This window comes from Bubalus bubalis, chromosome 2, assembly GCF_019923935.1.
Source record: "Bubalus bubalis isolate 160015118507 breed Murrah chromosome 2, NDDB_SH_1, whole genome shotgun sequence".
In the NCBI taxonomy this organism is placed as follows: domain Eukaryota; kingdom Metazoa; phylum Chordata; class Mammalia; order Artiodactyla; family Bovidae; genus Bubalus; species Bubalus bubalis.
Genome location: NC_059158.1, coordinates 38916035 through 38932938, shown reverse-complemented (window position 1 = coordinate 38932938; position 16904 = coordinate 38916035). Strand labels below are relative to the sequence as shown.

Below are 16904 nucleotides of genomic sequence, written 5' to 3'. Positions count from 1 at the left end.
TGCTCAAACTAATGTCCATTGAAATGGTGATACCATCCAACCATCTCGTCCTCTGTCATCCCCTTCTCCTCCCGCCTTCAATCTTTCCCAGCCTCGGGGTCTTTTCCAGTGGGTCAGTTCTGCCAATCAGGTGGCCAAAGTATTGAAGTTTCAGCATCAGCATCAGTCCTTCCAGTGAATATTCGGGGTTGATTTCCTTTAGGATTGACTGCGGGAAGGCAGGTACAATTCCCTCTTCCCACTGGGTCTCCTCACTGTCTTTAGGGAACAGGAAAGTCAGTGCTTTCTTGGCACTGATTCCCACAGCCTGGCTGAGGGTGAGTCTGGGCCCCACCAGCCCCTGCTCCCAGGTCTGCACTGCGCAGGGGTGTGGGGATATAAAGGCAAGTAAAATAGAGAGTCGCACCAAACAGCGAGAGGAAGACGCAGGAGGGCAGAGGACAGCCTTGGGCACATGTTATCGCGTGGGCACAGGGGTTATAAGAGCCCAGGGACTCAGAGCAGGGCTATGCTGCGGGAGGCGGGTGGTGAGCCTCTAGACCCTCCCCACCCGCAGGGCTCCATAGATCGTTTGTCATTGTCCCCTCAACCTTGGTTGTCCCAGGGCCGCCTTCGGGACAGAACTCGAGAAGGAGAGGACTTGGGGACGGGGTAACCCCTCCGGGTGGATCTGTCTTCCTAGCCACTCGCAGCTCTTGGGGTTACACTTTCCGGAAGGGGTCTGACGGAAGGTGTGACCTTGGCCAAGTCCCGTGCGCTTCTCCGGCCCCAGTTCCCTTTGGGGTACCCTGGACAGCTTGGGGGCGGTTTGGCTTTCCTTAGAAGAGGATCCGGAATGTGGTCCGGGTGCGGGATGAGGACGGCCCGGCTCCTGCGCGCCCCGAACCCGAGCGCGCCGGCCCGGAGCGCAGTGCCCGGGACCTCCCGCGGGAGAAGGACCGGCCGGGGGGCCTCGGCGGCCCGGGTTGGAAAGCCAGGACCCGCCCGGCCCCTCCTGCGGGCGGGGCGGCCCCGCTCCGGCTCCTCCCCCACGCCCGCCCGCGCGGCCGGGGCTCAGTGGTGCGCGCCGTGCCGCAGGTGGCAGCGATGGCCCAGTGCTGAGCGCCCCGCCATGGCCGGCGCCCCGGGGCCGCTCCGCCTGGCGCTGCTGCTGCTCGGGGCGGTGGGCAGGGCCGGCCCCCGCCCCCAGGTGAGACCCGCGGGCCCCGGGGCGGGGTTGGCGGCGGTGCGGGCTGCGGCGGGCCATGCGTCCCGGACTTGAGCGAAACTCCGCGGGCGGCGGGGACCCAAGCCTCGGGAGAGCGGGGCCTAGGACAGTGGAGTGCCCCGGGCTGGGTGGCCGAGGTGGGGACTCGGACGGCGGACGGCTCCCCCAGCCCCGGTCAGGCGCCTGTCTTCTTGGCCGCCGGGGCCCCTTGGCCGGGCCACCGGCTGTCCCGCGGCCGCCCTGCGCTGACTTCTGCGCCCGGCATCTCCCCAGACCACTTTCCCAACTCCGTCTCCCCCAAACCCGTACCAGTGTCTCGGCTGCAGCCCATGCTGCCCTCTCCCACTCTGCCCCAGACCCCTTCCCCCCGTGTCTGTGCCCCAACCCGCCACCGCTGGCCATGGGAGACCCTCCGGGAAGGCAGAGAGGCCAGGGTGTGGACCCCCAGCTCCACTCTCTTCCACCAGCAGCCCCCCGGCACAGCCTTTGACTCACAGCCCCAGGGACCCTGCAGTGGCAGCTTACTGTCCTTCCTCCTGACCTCCCAGGGGGAACCTGAGAGCCACATCGGCTCCCCAGCCCCAAGGCAAACATGGAAATGGCTCCCTGTTCCTCTGGAAGCAGGCAGCACCCTCCACACACACTCATCTGACACCCCCAGCTTGACCCCCTTGGTGGTCAACAAGCACCAGAGCTCATACTGGGATGCTCAGAGACACCTTGGCCTCCCCACGCCCTTGGAGAGCTGAGCCTGGGGGATCCGTACAGCCCCTCTTTGCCTTTGCTGCCTCCAGGCTCCTGGGCTAGGGGCTGTGTCAGCCTGCCTTAGGAGAGGGGAGTTGTCCAGAGACGCTGTGAGACGCTTGAACAGAGAGGAGGTGCGGGCTTGGGTGGCCTGTCCTGTGCCAGGGGGCTGTGTTTCCCCGTGACCTCCCACTCTTACCCCGAGACCTGAAGCTTTGGGGAGGGGGCCTGTACAGGCCTTGAAATTTGTCCCAGGTGGGAAGCAGGAGGAGGGGCTTGGGTGAGGGCCGACTCCATCCCTGGTTGAGAATCCAGATGTGGACAGATGCGTCTCCCAGCTAAGGTGCCAGCCCTTCCTCAGCCCCCGTGTTTTTCCGAGACTCATTCCCTCCCTCTCCCTGTTCACCAGCCCAACTCCTGCCCTTGCCGCACAATGGCTTCCCTGGTATGCCTGGGATCTTTCCGGAGCCAGGACTGCAGACTGCTCTGGCTTACCTTTACCTCCTCCTCCTCTCCCCCTCCTCCTCCTCCCCCACTTCCTCCTCCTCCTCCTCCACCTCCTCCCCCCACTCCTCCTCCTCCTTGGGCTGGGACAGGGTCCGGGTGGGAGGCTCTGGTGCCTGGTCCCATCCTGCTCCAGGCCAAGTTTGCAGATTAAGCAAAAAAGAGAGGTTGTGGAGGCCACGTGTCTTCTCCCCAAAGTTCCTTTGCCCAGAGGAGTGGGGCTTCTTGAACCCCGCCTCTTCTAATCCCCTCATTCCTCAGCCTTTGGCTAAGGGTAAAAGCCCAATATCCTGGGGCCATATCTCTAGACCTGGGGACACAGAGAAGGGCAGGGTGAGCCAGGCTCCGAGCAGAGAAGGGGAGTTTCGGAGGGTGCCCCTGCTTTGAGTATTCCTGGCCCGCGGAGGTCTGAGTGACAAGCTTGGAGGTCAGACTGCAGTAATTGCGACAACTCATCCTGCGTGTAAGACTCTATAAACACTGGTGGATTTTGCCTTCTATTTTCTGTTCATGAGATCAGCAAGACTAAGTTGCTCCCTCCATGTCCCTGCTAGGGGGATAAATCTCAGAAAAGGAGGGTTCCCTGTATAAAGTGAATCCAGCAGACCAGCAGCAGAGAGGAGAAAGGGGTGCAGGGCTGGGCTGGTGCTAATACCTGACCATCCAGGTGGGACCAAAGGGAAAACCGAGTGAGCTACCCACAGTCAGGCTGGAGGGGATACAGGCAGAGGGGGGTGGTCGAATTGACCTCTGAAGAAGGGGACCTAGGCCACTCCATTGTTGCTGGGAAGGACCACCCCCTCCCCTATTCCTTTCCTCCCCAAGACCCCTGTGAGGGAGCTGGTCTACTGAGGGCAAGCCTTTGACACCCAAAATTAGAGCCAGCCAAGACTGGGTTCAAATATTCCTGACCATCACGAACAGAACCTCAGTTTCCTCATCTGTAAATAAGGGTCACGAGCCCTGCCACGTGGGAGTTCTGGAGTGGATTGAGACACTGGCATCCCACGACGGCAGCTTTAGTCACTCAGGGGCTCTGACCCTCTTGTCCTTGGACATCTGGAAGCCTTCTCCAGGGTGGTGGAAGAGGGCTGGAGGTGGGGGCCCCTCTAGTGAAGGGTGGAGGGAGTCCAGGGACGCCGCAGTCAGCATGCAACTTCGTTCTTGAGCTGGACTCCCTCCCAGACTCGGACTCCAGTGGGGATCAGAGCAGGAGATATCAAGAAACCACATCCTGCCCTCGGATGCCTGGCTGTGAGGAGAAGTAGGCTCTTCCTTAGTGGCAGGCTGCCCCTGAGTAGGTTCCTCCCTGTGTGTGAGAGAGAGATGAGGAGATACAGAGATACACAGAGACAGAGAAGGAGACAGAGACATAAAGAGAGAGGGACGGGGGAAAGAGGTTGTATGAACCCCTGTTTCTCCTCTGCACTCACATGACCTTCTGTGACTTCCTGCCTGTGAGTCCGTGTCTGAAACATCTCAGCGTGTCATTGTGTATCTGACAGGATGCGTGTGTGACTCCAAGTGTGATACTGCATCTATGGGGAGGGGTGTGTGTGTGTATGACAGACCTCTTAGAGTGTGAATGGGTGTCTGTCAGTGTGTGTCCGTGTGTGGGTGAGAAATAGTGTGCTTGTGACAGAACGTGTGACTCTTTCTCTGTATCTATGTGTGCGACAGTGTGACTGAGTATATGTCAGCCAAGGGGTCTCTGTGTGTGTACCTGACCGTCTGTGTGGAAGAGACCGTATGTGTGGGAGAGACTCTGTCACATCTTAGTGTGTAAGCATGTGCTCCACGGCATGTGTGATAACGTGTGTGGCAGAGTGTCCCTGAGAGGGGTCTGTGCGTGTGAGAATGTGTGTATGGTCTTCCTTTCCCTGCCCTTCTGCTCATGCATCTGGAGTCTTTAAGGAAAAAGAAATGGGGCCAAGAGCGCAGGGACCAGCAGCCCCATCCCTGCAGGTCTCAGAGGCCTCAGTGGTGGCTGAGCTCTGGAGGTCAGGCAGAGAAGATGAGGCCGGGGGTCCTGCCTTGGGGAAGACGCAGGGCTGCGCCAGTTGGTAGACCCCAGAGTTGCCACTGGAGCCCTCTTTTTCCTCTCCTGTTTTCCCCACCTCAGAGGCCTCTCTTTCCTCCTTCCCTTCAGTCAAAAATGTTCCCAGAGAAGGAAAGAATCTGATGCACTTACTCATACTGAGACATGAAGCTGTAGGAGGAATTCTTCAGGTTAGCAGCCAGTGTTTGGAGGTGTGCCCTCCCAGGGTGTTGGAAAGTCCCTCACCTCGAGAGCAACCACCCGCTCCGCGTCCTTCTCTCCCTGCTCTTCCTCCTTAGAACACTGCCCCTTCATACAGGGCTGGATAACTCCTAAAGCTTTTCACTTTATCTTGCTGGAACTGTCCTGGAATTCTTAGAGAAGAGTGATGTGCCCATTTTACAGATGAGGAAATTGAGGCCCGAGAAGGTTAAAATTTGTCCCATCAGTCCCACATTAACAGACAACTGGGATTTATGCCCAGGACCTGTGATGTCCAGTGCTCCCTCCTGGCCTCTTCTTTCTCACCTCCTGCTTCCTCCCCAAACTCTTCAATCTGAGAGATGCCCTCTCCTTACTGTGACCTCCACCCCAGGCATTGCCCCCATTTGCCTTCACCCCCATGCAGAGAGTGCCCATAACACCTGGTGAGTCCTGATTCTAAAAACTGCCAGCCTGCCCTCACCCAGTCCTGTCAAGTGCCCCGATCTCCAGCCAGCTCTGCAGCCTGTGAGGGGCAGGGCTTCCATCACTGAATCCTCTCCACCACCCAGCCCCCACAGCCCCTCCTCTCCAGGCCTGGGGCAGGACCTCACATCTAAGGGGGATGAAATGGGGCAGGGTGGGGCGGGGCGGGGCGGAGGCGGGGGCGGGCAGTGGGCAGGGCCAGGCGCCTCCTCGAAGTTTACTGCTTGCTGGAAGGCACGGAGGCTTTGCTTTTGGCTATGTTTGCAGCTGGAAGATGCCACGAATTAAGCTAAATGGTCGGTCCTTGGCATGAAAATATGTTAGCTTCCTCCTGCCAGGAGTTTGTTGATCCTAGAAATGAAGGAGGGGTAGGACCCTGACTCCCCGGGAAGCCTGGCTGCCTGGACCACGCTTTGCTTTCTCCCATCAACAGCAGAAATCCAGGACAGCTGTTGACTGAGTTTTCCAAGTACCGGGGCCCTTTAGCATCAACTCACTTAATGCTCATGAGGAGGGAGGGACTATGGTTATTTCCAGTCTGTGCAGGTGTGAGCTCAGGCTGGAAGTTAAAACTCCTGGACAAGATCAGAAAATCAATATATGAGAGAGCCAGGGTCAGCCCTGACTCTACGCCCAAAGCCAGGGCTATTCACGCATCTCCGTGTAACCGTGCTCCCCTGGGCCCCGGGCCTGGCTGCACAGATTAACCTCAGCCTTGTTCCAGGCCAGAGCCTCCCAGCTGCCCCGAGTCCTGAGAAGATTCTGAACAGCGGTCCGTAGCCGTCCTTGGCTTGCTCCCTGGAGCTGTAATGTCCCCATCTCTGCCGCTTTGTTCCGGCCAGCCCCCGCTGCTGAAATGCCCACCCTCTGCCCTTGCTGGGCCCAATCTCTCCCCACAGATCCCCTGCTTAACCCCCGCTCACAGCTCCCAGAGGGCCCCCTGACCCCCCCAGAACTCTCGGGTCTGCACCAAGTTCTGCCACAACCTGAGCAGTGTCACCTGCCTTCTCTGCTGTGTCCTGAAGAGCATTTGTCCCCAACCCACCCCCGAGGAGCCTGCGGACTCTCTCAGGCAGGGGCTCTGCCCTCATCTTTGTGTTCCCCATGTCGCTCCGTCAGACCTGCCACCCAGAGCCTGGCACAGTATTACTTCCATAAACACCAGGTGGGGAGAGGCCAGAGGTCTGGTAGTTTGTGTGTTTGACTGGGGAGAGGTGGGGCGGAAGTGAGCAGTATTTGGAGAACTTCAACTGGTGCAGGAAGATGGCAGCGAACCCTGTTGTCAGGAAGCCTTCTATCTGAGGGGATGACCCAGCCCCTGTCCTCGAGGAGCCCCAGCCTGAGGGGAGACACAGCCGCGTCCTCAGGGAGCCCAGTCTGAGGGGAGACACAGCCCCGCCTCAGGGAGCCCAGTCTGAGGGGAGACACAGCCCCGCCTCAGGGAGCCCAGTCTGAGGGGAGACACAGCCCCGCCTCAGGGAGCCCCAGTCTGAGGGGAGACACAGGCCCGCCTCAGGGAGCCCAGTCTGAGGGGAGACACAGCCCCGCCTCAGGGAGCCCCAGTCTGAAGATAGTTTCTTGTCCAAAGCTCTGCTCGGAGCAAGTGACAGGGCTGCCTCTGCCTCCAAGTCCCCTGGAGGTTGGTGGCCAGCCTGGCCTTCCTGGTGTTGTCCTTACCCTTTAATCCCACTCCCCACCTCCACCCCCAGACTTCTGGCTTCCATGAGCTTCCTCGTTCTCACTCCCTGGCCCTGACACACCTTCTGCCCCAGTTCCCAGCAGTGACCTTGCTTCCCGCCTGCTTTCCTCCTGGAAAGAGAGATTGAGTGGGATTTCTTCCCTGTCTCCCTGCCCCAACCACCAGCAGCTGCCATTTTCAGGGGCAGGAGGAGAAGGAAAGCGAGTCTTGGGGTTTGATCCACCAGGACTGGCTTTAGTGAAAACTGTTTGGACCCCTCAGTTGTAGCTAAAATCGTGATACTGCCTTTGCTATTGGGTTTGATTTCTTGTTCGTTTTTTTTTTTTTTTAATTTAACAAATATACTTGACCTTTGCCCTCAGAAGAGGACTGTCTCTTAGATATCTCCACCTGTGGTCTCAGCACACTTACTCTAAGAGTGTGGCTGGGGCTCAAGCAAGCTTGTTTCCCCCCTTCCCCAGGGCTTCCTAGGCAGCCAGGGATGAGCCCAAGACAACCTGTGTCTTTATGGGAAGCGTCTCATAAACCAGCGCTCCCACCTCTTTGGTACCAGGAACTGGTTTTGTGGAAGACAGCTTTACCGCGGTGGGGGGATGGTTTTGGGATGACTCAAGCTTCCCAGGTGGCTCGGGTGGTAAAGAAACTGCCTGCCAATGCAGGAGATATAAGAGATTGGAGTTCGATCCCTGGGTCGGAAAGGTTCCCCTAGAGGGAACAACAACAACCCACTCCAGGATTCTTGCCTGGAGAATCCCATGGACAGAGGAACTTGTCCATAGGGTGGCAAAGAGTCGGACATGACTGAAGCGACTTAACACACCCACAAGTGCATTATATTTATTGTGCACTTTATTTGTATTATTATTACATTAACTCCACCTCAGATCATCAGGCATTAGATCTCAGAAACTGAGGATCCCTGTTACAAACCACAACTCAGCTTAAATCTGGGCAAGATAACCCAGACACCAGATCCAGCGTGCTTAGGGCACCACCAGTCAAGGATGCAGGCTCCCCAAAGGAAGCTGTTTTAATTTCAGCACAAATGCTTATTGTTGTGATTTTAAAAAGTGAAATTTTGTTTTAAATTATGTATAGGTCCTAAATTTTATCCAAGGGGCTCCCTGGTCATTTGTGTGTCTGCAGCCTCTAAGTGAGGAATATTTAGAATCTTAACCCTGTTCAGGAAAAATACAAATAAAAAAGAAACATAGTCCTAAGACATAGTAAAGGAAGTACACTACAGTGTCTGGGAATGGATAATTCTCTCTTGGGTGCATCTGCTTGGGTCTGTCTAAAAGCCAGTTGTGTTCCCTTATCTGAAAGTGGAGCTTCTTATCCCCCTGCTCACAGATAGGGGGGCCCCTCCCAATGCAGGCCTGATCTCTGTGTCCTGGAACTTTTCTGACCCCTTCACCCCATGTCCTCAAGACTTCTCCTTCTCCAGTTGATAGAGCTGGGCTGGGCTGATGTTTGACCCATGTTGTGCTAGAAGGAGACAGTGCAGGCTTGTGTTGACCTCCCAGATAACATGGTTGCATTTTGTTGGAGGGATGCTAAAGCAGTGCCCTTTTTGGCACAAGGGACCAGTTTTGTGGAAGACAGTATTTCCATGGACTGGAGGTGAGGGGGATGGTTTCAGGATGATTCAGATGTGTTACAATTACTGTGCACTTTATTTCTATTATTACATCAGGTCCACCTCCGATCATCAGGCATTAGGTCCTGGAGGTTGGGGACCCCGTGGTAGTGGGAAATAGTACCAAGGTCTGCAGCATTGAATCCCACCGCAGCCCACATCATCCACTGCTCCAACAGTCACTGATCTGGGAGGCTCCAGGTCCTAGCCTTAGCTCTGCTCCTTGGAGTGCTGTGTGACCTTGACTGAGCCCCTCTCCCACTCTGAGCCTGCGTGTCCCCTTCTAGAATGGTGGATGAAAGTGTGGATGAAGTGCCCAGGCAGGTTGACTGGGCACTGGAAAGGAGCCCATGGCAGTCATGAACCCCAGGGCCCTCAGGAAATCTCTGCTGGGTGGGGGCAGATGAAACCATGAATGAGACACACACACTCTCCCCTCCCCCTCCTCCACTCACCCCAACAGCATCCTTTCAGCAGCCATGGGTTGGACATTTACTACACCTCAAGGTATGCTCGGAGAAGGCACTGGCGCCCCACTCTGTACTCTTGCCTGGAAAATCCCATGGACAGAGGAGCCTGGTGGGCAGCAGTCCATGGGGTCGCGAAGAGTCAGAGGCCCCTTTTTCTCTCTTCTCCCCAGGGTGCCACGGTGTCCCTCTCGGAGACTGTGCAGAAATGGAGAGAGTACCGACGCCAGTGCCAGCGCTTCCTGACCGAGGCCCCGCCCCCGGCCGCAGGTGAGAGCAGGCGGGGCCCCCGCCCAGCCAGCTCCCCACAGCCTTCGGAGGCCCCCCAAGCTGGCTTGGCCTCCCTTGCCTCTCTAGGACCCGCATCTGCCCTATGGCTTGGGGTGCAGCCATGTAGCCACTGTACCCCTCGCCAGGGCCCCCCAGGAGCTGACACCGGGTCATTCCGTGCTGTGTCCTCAGCGCCTCCCGGCTTATGCCTGGGCTGGAGGCCCAACTCACGTACTTACAGTAATGAACATTTAGGGGGCTCGTGTGGGCTGTTTTAAAGAATAGAGGATTGAAGCCAGACAGGCCTCCGTTCCTGACCTGTGGTCCTGACCCAGTCGCCTGAGGAAGTGATCTCGGGCTGGAGAGGTACTGAGGCACCGTCCCGGTCACAGAAGGTGTGGAATTTCAGAAAAGGCCATGAAGATTGTTTATTAAGCACTTACTATGTTCTGTTATCTATGCTGCCTACACTGTTTGTCCCTGCTCAGCCCTGTGGGCTGGAAAGTCAACCCCATTTTACAGATGAGAAAACAGAGACCTTAAGTACTTGGCTCCAAGTCCCTCTGCTGCTAAGTGGTGCCTGTTGGGTGGGAACGTGCTAGGCAGGGAGCTTTCTGCTGGGTAGCCTCCCCAGTGGGGAGCAGGGGAAAGGAGAACGCGCCCCAGCCAGGCTCGGACTAAACACCTTCCCCCTGCACCAGACCTCTTCTGCAACCGGACCTTTGATGACTATGCCTGCTGGCCGGATGGGTCACCAGGCTCCTTTGTGAATGTCAGCTGCCCCTGGTACCTACCCTGGGCCAGCAGTGGTGAGTCCCCTTCCCCACATGGACCTCCCCTCCCCAGTGTCCAGGAGGCTTGGGTTGGGGTGGGGTTGGCATAGGGTGCTCGCTGCTTCCTTTCCACTGAGACACCATCTCCCCATTCCTGGAGGTCTTTAGGCCTCCTCATGGTGGTCTGCCTACCTTTCCTTGGGGGTGGGGAGCGGTAGGGGATGGTATCAGGTATAACCTGGGCCTGAGGCTTATACTGGCAGGTGTCTATAGGGAAAGCATGGGCTCTGACTTAAGAAAGAAATGTGAGCACCCGCTTGCATCTAGTAATCAGGAAAGGAATCAGGCAGGAACAGTTCCTGGGTACTTGGGGTGGAGTGGTTTGAGGTGTCATTGCTGTGTGTGTGTATGCATGTGTTTGTAGATGCCCCACTTCCCTGGTGGCTCAGATGGTAAAGAATCTGCCTGCAATGCAGGAGAAACAGTTTCGATCCCTGGGTTGGGAAGATCCCCTGGAAAAGGGGATGGCAATCCATTCCTGTATTCTCACCTGGAAAATCCCATGGACAGAGGAGCCTGGTGGGCTGCAGTCCATGGGGTTGCAAAGAGTCGGACACGACTGAGCGACTAACGCTTACCTGATAGTGCCCTGGAGCCACCTCCTGACTTTTCAAGGGGTTCACTGCTCAGAGGAACCCAGGCAGTGGCGATCAGGCCTCAGTGGGATTGTCCTCCAGCCCTCCCCAGCTCACTCCTGCCTGTAGGGGACACCTTGTGGTGGGAAGGGTGTGATTGGGTAGGTGAGAGGGGCTTTGGGGTGCAGAGACCTACAGAGACTGCAGAGGGAGCTCTGACTGGAGGGGGAGAACATGTGCTCCACCCCCCACCCGCCCCATGTGTCCCAGGAGACAAGCACCCTTGCCTCAGAGAGCTCACAGTCTCAGGAAGGGAGAAGGGGTACTGTCTTATAATAGTGATACTTATTCAGTGCCTGCTTTGTGCCCCATCCTGCCCTAAAAGGCAAGTATTCATGTAATCTTTACAGTGACCTGCAGTATGCTTGTAATACAGATAGGGGAACTGATTCCCTGGAAAGTTTACACAGCTCACTCTAGATGACGTGTCAATGGCAGGGCCAGGATTTGAAGGCAGCCTGTGCTCTTAATGACAGTGCATTGAAGGGGCCTGAGACCAAGCAGAAACTGGCCCAGAAGCAGGTGTGAGAGGTAGGTCATGCTGTGGGAAGCCAGTGGGCTTCCTGGAGGAGGCAGCTGCTTAGTGGAACATCAGGGCACCTGGCAGGGCCCGGTGTCAGCTTCAGCTCAGAACACGGAATGGAGGTCAGATGAAGCCCCAGCTGGAGTCCTGAGGACTCTCTCTCCTGCTGTGCCCTCCTGGGATGCCCACCCACCCCGAGGGGCATGCTGAGAGCCTGGGCTGGAAAGAGGCAGGCACCAGGGTGAGACAGAGCGGCCCAGTGCCCTTCATGCAGCTCTTCCATAAGCACTTTATGTACCTAAAGTCATTTAATCCTCACAACAACTTTTCAGGGCTCCAAGTACTCTAAGAATACCTCATTTAGTACTCCGAAGACCCTCCCCTCTTACAGAGGAGGAAACTGAGGCCCAGAGATGCTAAATGGCTTTTCCAAGCTCTCACAGTGAGTGAATAGCAGACCCATGAATCAGCCCAGGAGTCTGGTTCAGATTAAGCGTGTGTCATTTCTGTACCAGGCTTCCTCCAGTGTGCAGGCACATGTGTGTTCCTGTGCGTGTGGGTCTGGGCATGGAGACAGGGGAGCGACCTGAGCCTCTGCTGGCTGGACCACCCCAAAGGAGGGCAGTGAACTCCTTGCCTTCTCCCTGGAGATGAAATCTTATAATTCTGCCTCACACTGTTCCAAGTGGCTGTGTGAGCTTGACTGAACTTCTAAGCCTCTCTGTGCCTCCGGACATCATGTGGGAGGGGGGATATAGCCAGGTGATGGGGGTGTTGGGAGGATTTCAAATGCCTAAAAAATGGTTTCTGTTAACTTTTTCCACCCACCTGACTTGTCTTCCCCGCTTCCCTCAATACACACAGGTTCCCTGCTCTCCAAAGGTTTGGGACTGGCTGGCTGGCTGGCCCTCTAGACCCCGGGGAGCCAGGCGCAGGACAGGGCCCATCACTCAGCACTAAGCCACCCCCAGCTCTGCCTGCTGCTCGCGGCTCCATCCATCACCTTTAATTTTATTTGAGCAGGAAATAGGTCCTGGTGGTGCCCATTTATGAGTGAACATGGTTTTATTGCTTTCTCCATGAAGATAACAGCGCTGCACAGGCCCCCTGCCAGCTTCCACCCCACCGCTTCCCGCCTCACTCCCTTTTTTGACCAAGCTAACTCAGTCCCTTTTTTGACCCTTGGGATCAGAGACTCCGCCTCCCTCTCCCCTCTCTCTGAGTTAAGGACCCACAGAGATACCCACCCTGGGTTCCTGCAACATAATCGCTGTCTCTGGCCTGTCCTGGCTGTCCCCTTGGCAGAAGCTGGCACAGGGGGCTTCCCTCACCCCCTCCCAGGGCATGGGGGAGGAGGAGGGGGCAGTTCTGAAACTTTCTCGGGCTAATCAAGGGAGTGCCCTAAGTGAAAATGTTGTCGTGGGAATTAGGAGTGTGAAGAAGAAAGAGGAGCAGATCTTAGTCAATGTCCTGGGAGAAAACACACTCAGCTGGGAATCTCGAAAGAACCCGATAGAGGGACCACTTCAGAGGTTGGTCTGGGTTAACCTGGTGTCTCAGCGGTAAAGAATCTGCCTGTTATGCAGGAGACGCAGGTTCAATCCCTGGATCGGAAAGGTCCCCTAGAGGAGGGCATGGCAGTCCACTCCAGTATTCTTGCCTAGGAAATCCCATGGACAGAGGAGCTTGGCGGGCTACAGTTCATGGCATAGCAGAGTCAGGCACAACTTAGCAATTAAACAACAACAAGGGACATAAAGCACCAAGGACTATAAGAGTGGGAAGCTTTAGTAGCCCTAGGTCCCAGTGGGGCAGGAACAGGGCTGTGGTGCCCTCATGACAGCTGGAGGTCATGAAGATGGAGAGGCTACCAGCAGGACAGGGCCGTGGTCACAGAGGGGCAAAAACCACTGCCAGAACCTCAGAATCAAGGCAGAAAGGGAGCAAGGGAGAAATACCCCAGCCTCTCTTTCCAGCTGTCTTTCTACCTCCTGCCAGTGCCTCCCATTAGCTAAACCCAGCAGAGGGCCGGGAGCTCAAGTGATACTGTCCACAGGGGTCAGTCTTCTGGGGCGCAGGGCAGGGCAGAGGAATGAGTGACTCGAGAAATAATTAAATTTGAAACAATTACCCAGGGCAGGTCTGGGTTAAGAGCTGGGGATGTCAGTGAGACCTTAGAGGTGTGTGAGTTTGCGGGCTTTCGGGAGAAGGGGTGACTTTCCCACGGGGCTTGAAGAGGTTGCTCAAGAGCCAGGGAAGTGGTGCCGAGGGAGGTCAGAGCCACCTCTTCTGCCTGGGGTGTGGCATTAGGAAGGCTTCCAGAGGGAGGTGTCATTGGGGCCAGGCCTTAAAGAACAGGTGGATGGAGATGGAGGAGGGGGAGGAGGGCCCTCCAGGGTGGAGGATGTTTAGGCACCAGCTCAGAGACGGGGCCGGGCCTCAGAACTGTACAGCATCCCAGGGATGCCAGCCGAGTCCTTGAACGCAGACCCCTCTAATTCAGAACCAGGGATTGCACGAAAAGAGTAGGGGCAGGTGAGTCAGGGAAGGAAGGGCTCCAGAGGAGATGCCTTGTGTCCACAAGATTTTCTCTCTGGAAACCAAGAGGCTGGAGTGGTGTCCAAGAGCCTGCTGCCACCTGAGGGCCCTCTAGCAACCTCGCTTCCCGGCCAACAGCTGAGCTGCTCGTTACAAATCATTCCAGTCTCATTAGCTGCACCCTCTCCTGATCCCTACCTGTTTGTGAGCTTGGTTCTAATTATAGGAGAGTCATAAAATGCTTTAAAAATAGCCTATAACTCACAATTCTTGGTAACTCTGACAGGTACCTCCCTGGAGGAGCTTTCGCAGCAGGCCAGGGTTGCGGAAGGAAGCCGAGGCCCCCTGCTGGTCCTGGAGGGATTTCAGCTGCGTCAGGGTCCTAAATTCCAGCCCAGCCCCAGTGAAGGGCACTCTTTTGAAGAATTGGGGCCAGGATAGGGGTGGACGGGGTTGGGCAGGAGCAGGGCTTTCACTGTGACTGTGTTCTGAAGGCCAGCCAGGCACCCAGGTGGCGCTAGTGGTAAAGAATCCGCCTGCCAATGCAGGAGACGCAAGAGACATGGGTTCTACCCTGGGTCAGGAAGGTCCCCTGGAGAAGGAAATGGCAACCCACTCTTGTATTCTTGCCTGGAAAGTTCCATGGACAGAGGAGCCTGGCAGGCTACAGTCCATGGGGTTGCAAAGAGTTGGACATGATTGAGCGCACACACACACACACACACACAGCCACCAGGCATTTCACATGCTTTCACTTCTAGTCTTCACACCACCGACCTGGGAAGCTATCATGGTTTCCATTTTACAGATGAGGAAACTGAGACCCGGGGAGGTCTGCCCCAGGTCCCATAGCTGGTTGAGGGCAGAACCAGGATTTGAGCTTGAGGTCTTCCTCTGTTCCTTGATGTGAGGCACAGCCCCTCACCCGGAGTCCAAGCCGGCCCCTTTAGTTCCAGCCCTGGCTTTGACCCTCATTCCTGCACTCTGGGGAGGTCCTGTGACTGCCTTCTTTGAATCTCGGCATCCCGGCCTGGAAGTTGGGGGCCCAGGAGTCCGTGCTGGCCACTGCTGTTGCCAGGGTACAGGAGCTAATGGATTCATGAGCGCCTCTCCACAGCCCTGAGTGCCCACGTCCACGTGGAAGGGCGGCTGTTAGCTTGATTACGGACGCCGCTGCAGTTTCCGGGAGGGGAAGTGTTTAATTGGGGGTTTTATTTCCAGCACCAGGGTCTGACTTAATGAAATATTCCCTAGGCTTCCTGGCTCATGGCCAGCTGCCTCCTGGTGTTGACAAGACCAGAGCCAAGCTTCTGGTTATGATATACCAGTAGCTCCCGGGCCAGATAAGGCTGGCCTGATAAGCTGGGCTGGGCCCTGACCCACCCCATCTCCAGCCAAGATGGGCGCCTGGGGACCACAGCCGGGCCAGGAACAGTTCTAGCTTTTTAATATTTGCTGCTAATGAAGGGTAATTGACAGACGCATTTGCATAGGCTCACTGAGCTTTGCAGGGGTGCAGCGATCCCTTGACACTGTGCCGGTGACACACACATCTGTGCACATTCCACCTCCCTACCACCTCCCCATCCTCCCAGTTCGCCCTGAGAAGAGAGCCCAGGAATGGCAGGGTGCAGGGGGCCCACACTGCCAAGAGGATCTGCTGGGAAGATGCAGAATGTTGGTGAATCCAGGCCCAGAGGAAGGGCAGAGAAATGGCACAAGGCCGTGGTGGACTGTTAGCATCGAGTTCGGTGCTGACTCTTGGCCTTTTGGCCTCCAGAGGCAGAGGGCCAGGGGCTGTGATCCTGATTCTGCCACTCCCTGGCTGGATCATCTTGGGCAAGTCACTTGGCCTCTTAGAGGCTCGGTTTCTCCATCTGTAAAATGGGATTCTCAGCACCTAACCTTGTAAGGTGGTTGTGATGTTCTCAGGTGTCAGGCATACAGCAGGTGCTCAAAACCTGATTCTGTGAGAGTGCAGACTGCAGAGAGGGCTTGAGAGAGGAAGGAAAGCATCCATTTGTGTGCCTCCTGGCTGCCAGACCCTGTGCCCCTGTGGCGAGTTGAGTGTTATTAGGGTCACGCTGCTGCGTCCTGGGTCAGTGGTACTTCCGTGGTTTGGGCTCCACTGCTGGGTCCTCTCCCTTGCCTGGCCCCTCTGCCTCCTCACCTCTCCCCACTTCCTCCCATCTAAACGGGCCTGCAGAGAAGGCTCTGACACCAGTCTCACACCCCGTGGAATCAGCCCAGATCTCCATCACTGCTCTGGGGTTATTACCCCTGAAGGCTGGTGTTGCTGTCATATCAGATGACTCAACCCCTGGCGAAGAATTCTAGGCACTCACGCAGCAGATCAAAGAGACGTCCGGGGGCACATCCAGTCACTTAGAATCAGACCTGGTGCCTCCCCTTCTCTGCCTTTTTCCTTTTTTGATTTTGTTCATCCTGTGTCGGGGGCTTCTCCTGCTGAGGGAAGTCCCACCATTCGATTTTTCAGGCCTTTATTTCTCTTCCCTGGGGACGTCTCTTAAAATGCGGGTTCTTCTAGAAGTTGTGATGCCAAAAGCTGACTTAGCCCCACGGTATTGCCAGATACCTTCTGTCTCCTAAATCAGAACCCTGCTCAGGGTCTCTGAAGAGCAGTGGGAGAAAGGAGAGAGTGAGTTGCAAGCTGGGGACTGGCTCAGGGGACCAGGGCCCCACTGACAGGCCCTGAAGGTGCCTGACCATGTAGGCGGAGGGTTGCCCCAGCCCTTAAAATGAAGATCTCGGGCATACGACAGCAGAGGGTGGCTTGATGGTTTGTGAACTAGGAAATGCAGCCCCGGCCTCCATGGCGCGTCCCTCCTGGGCCCTGGTAGGTGGACCTGGGCTGGCGATGCTGCTGTCAGACATGCGTGTTAATTAGCCCCCTGCACAGACCTGTCCTTACTGCTGCCTCACCTGGAAACTTCTGAGCAGCCACTGCCACCCAGGGCCTCCCTCTCTCCCTCACGCTGAGCCTTCTTCCCACACCTGGGGAATCTGGTCTTTAAAATCTTTTTTCCTTTAGAATTAAAAAAATATTTATTTTTGGCTGTGTTGAGTCTTAGTTGTGGCATATGGGCTCAGTAGTTGTGG

The 16904-nt window shown here is 56.4% G+C and overlaps 1 protein-coding gene and 1 long non-coding RNA gene across 2 annotated transcripts in view; one reads left to right on the top strand and one right to left on the bottom strand.

Moving 5' to 3' along the window:
* The first annotated feature begins 1067 nt into the window (after positions 1–1067).
* The window catches only part of GLP1R (glucagon like peptide 1 receptor), a 34993-nt gene continuing 19156 nt past the window's right edge, over positions 1068–16904 (top strand). Inside the window, exons 1-3 of the mRNA XM_025270571.3 lie at positions 1068–1189; positions 9159–9255; positions 9957–10064. Coding sequence (XP_025126356.2) covers positions 1112–1189; positions 9159–9255; positions 9957–10064 — 283 coding nt within the window. The 5' untranslated portion in view covers positions 1068–1111. The remainder of the gene's footprint in view (positions 1190–9158; positions 9256–9956; positions 10065–16904) is intronic.
* LOC123330002 lies at positions 2947–5302 on the bottom strand. The gene is made up of 2 exons (XR_006545676.2): positions 4647–5302; positions 2947–3764 (listed from the first exon to the last, which is right to left on the bottom strand). It is a non-coding gene; the product is annotated as an uncharacterized LOC123330002 (long non-coding RNA).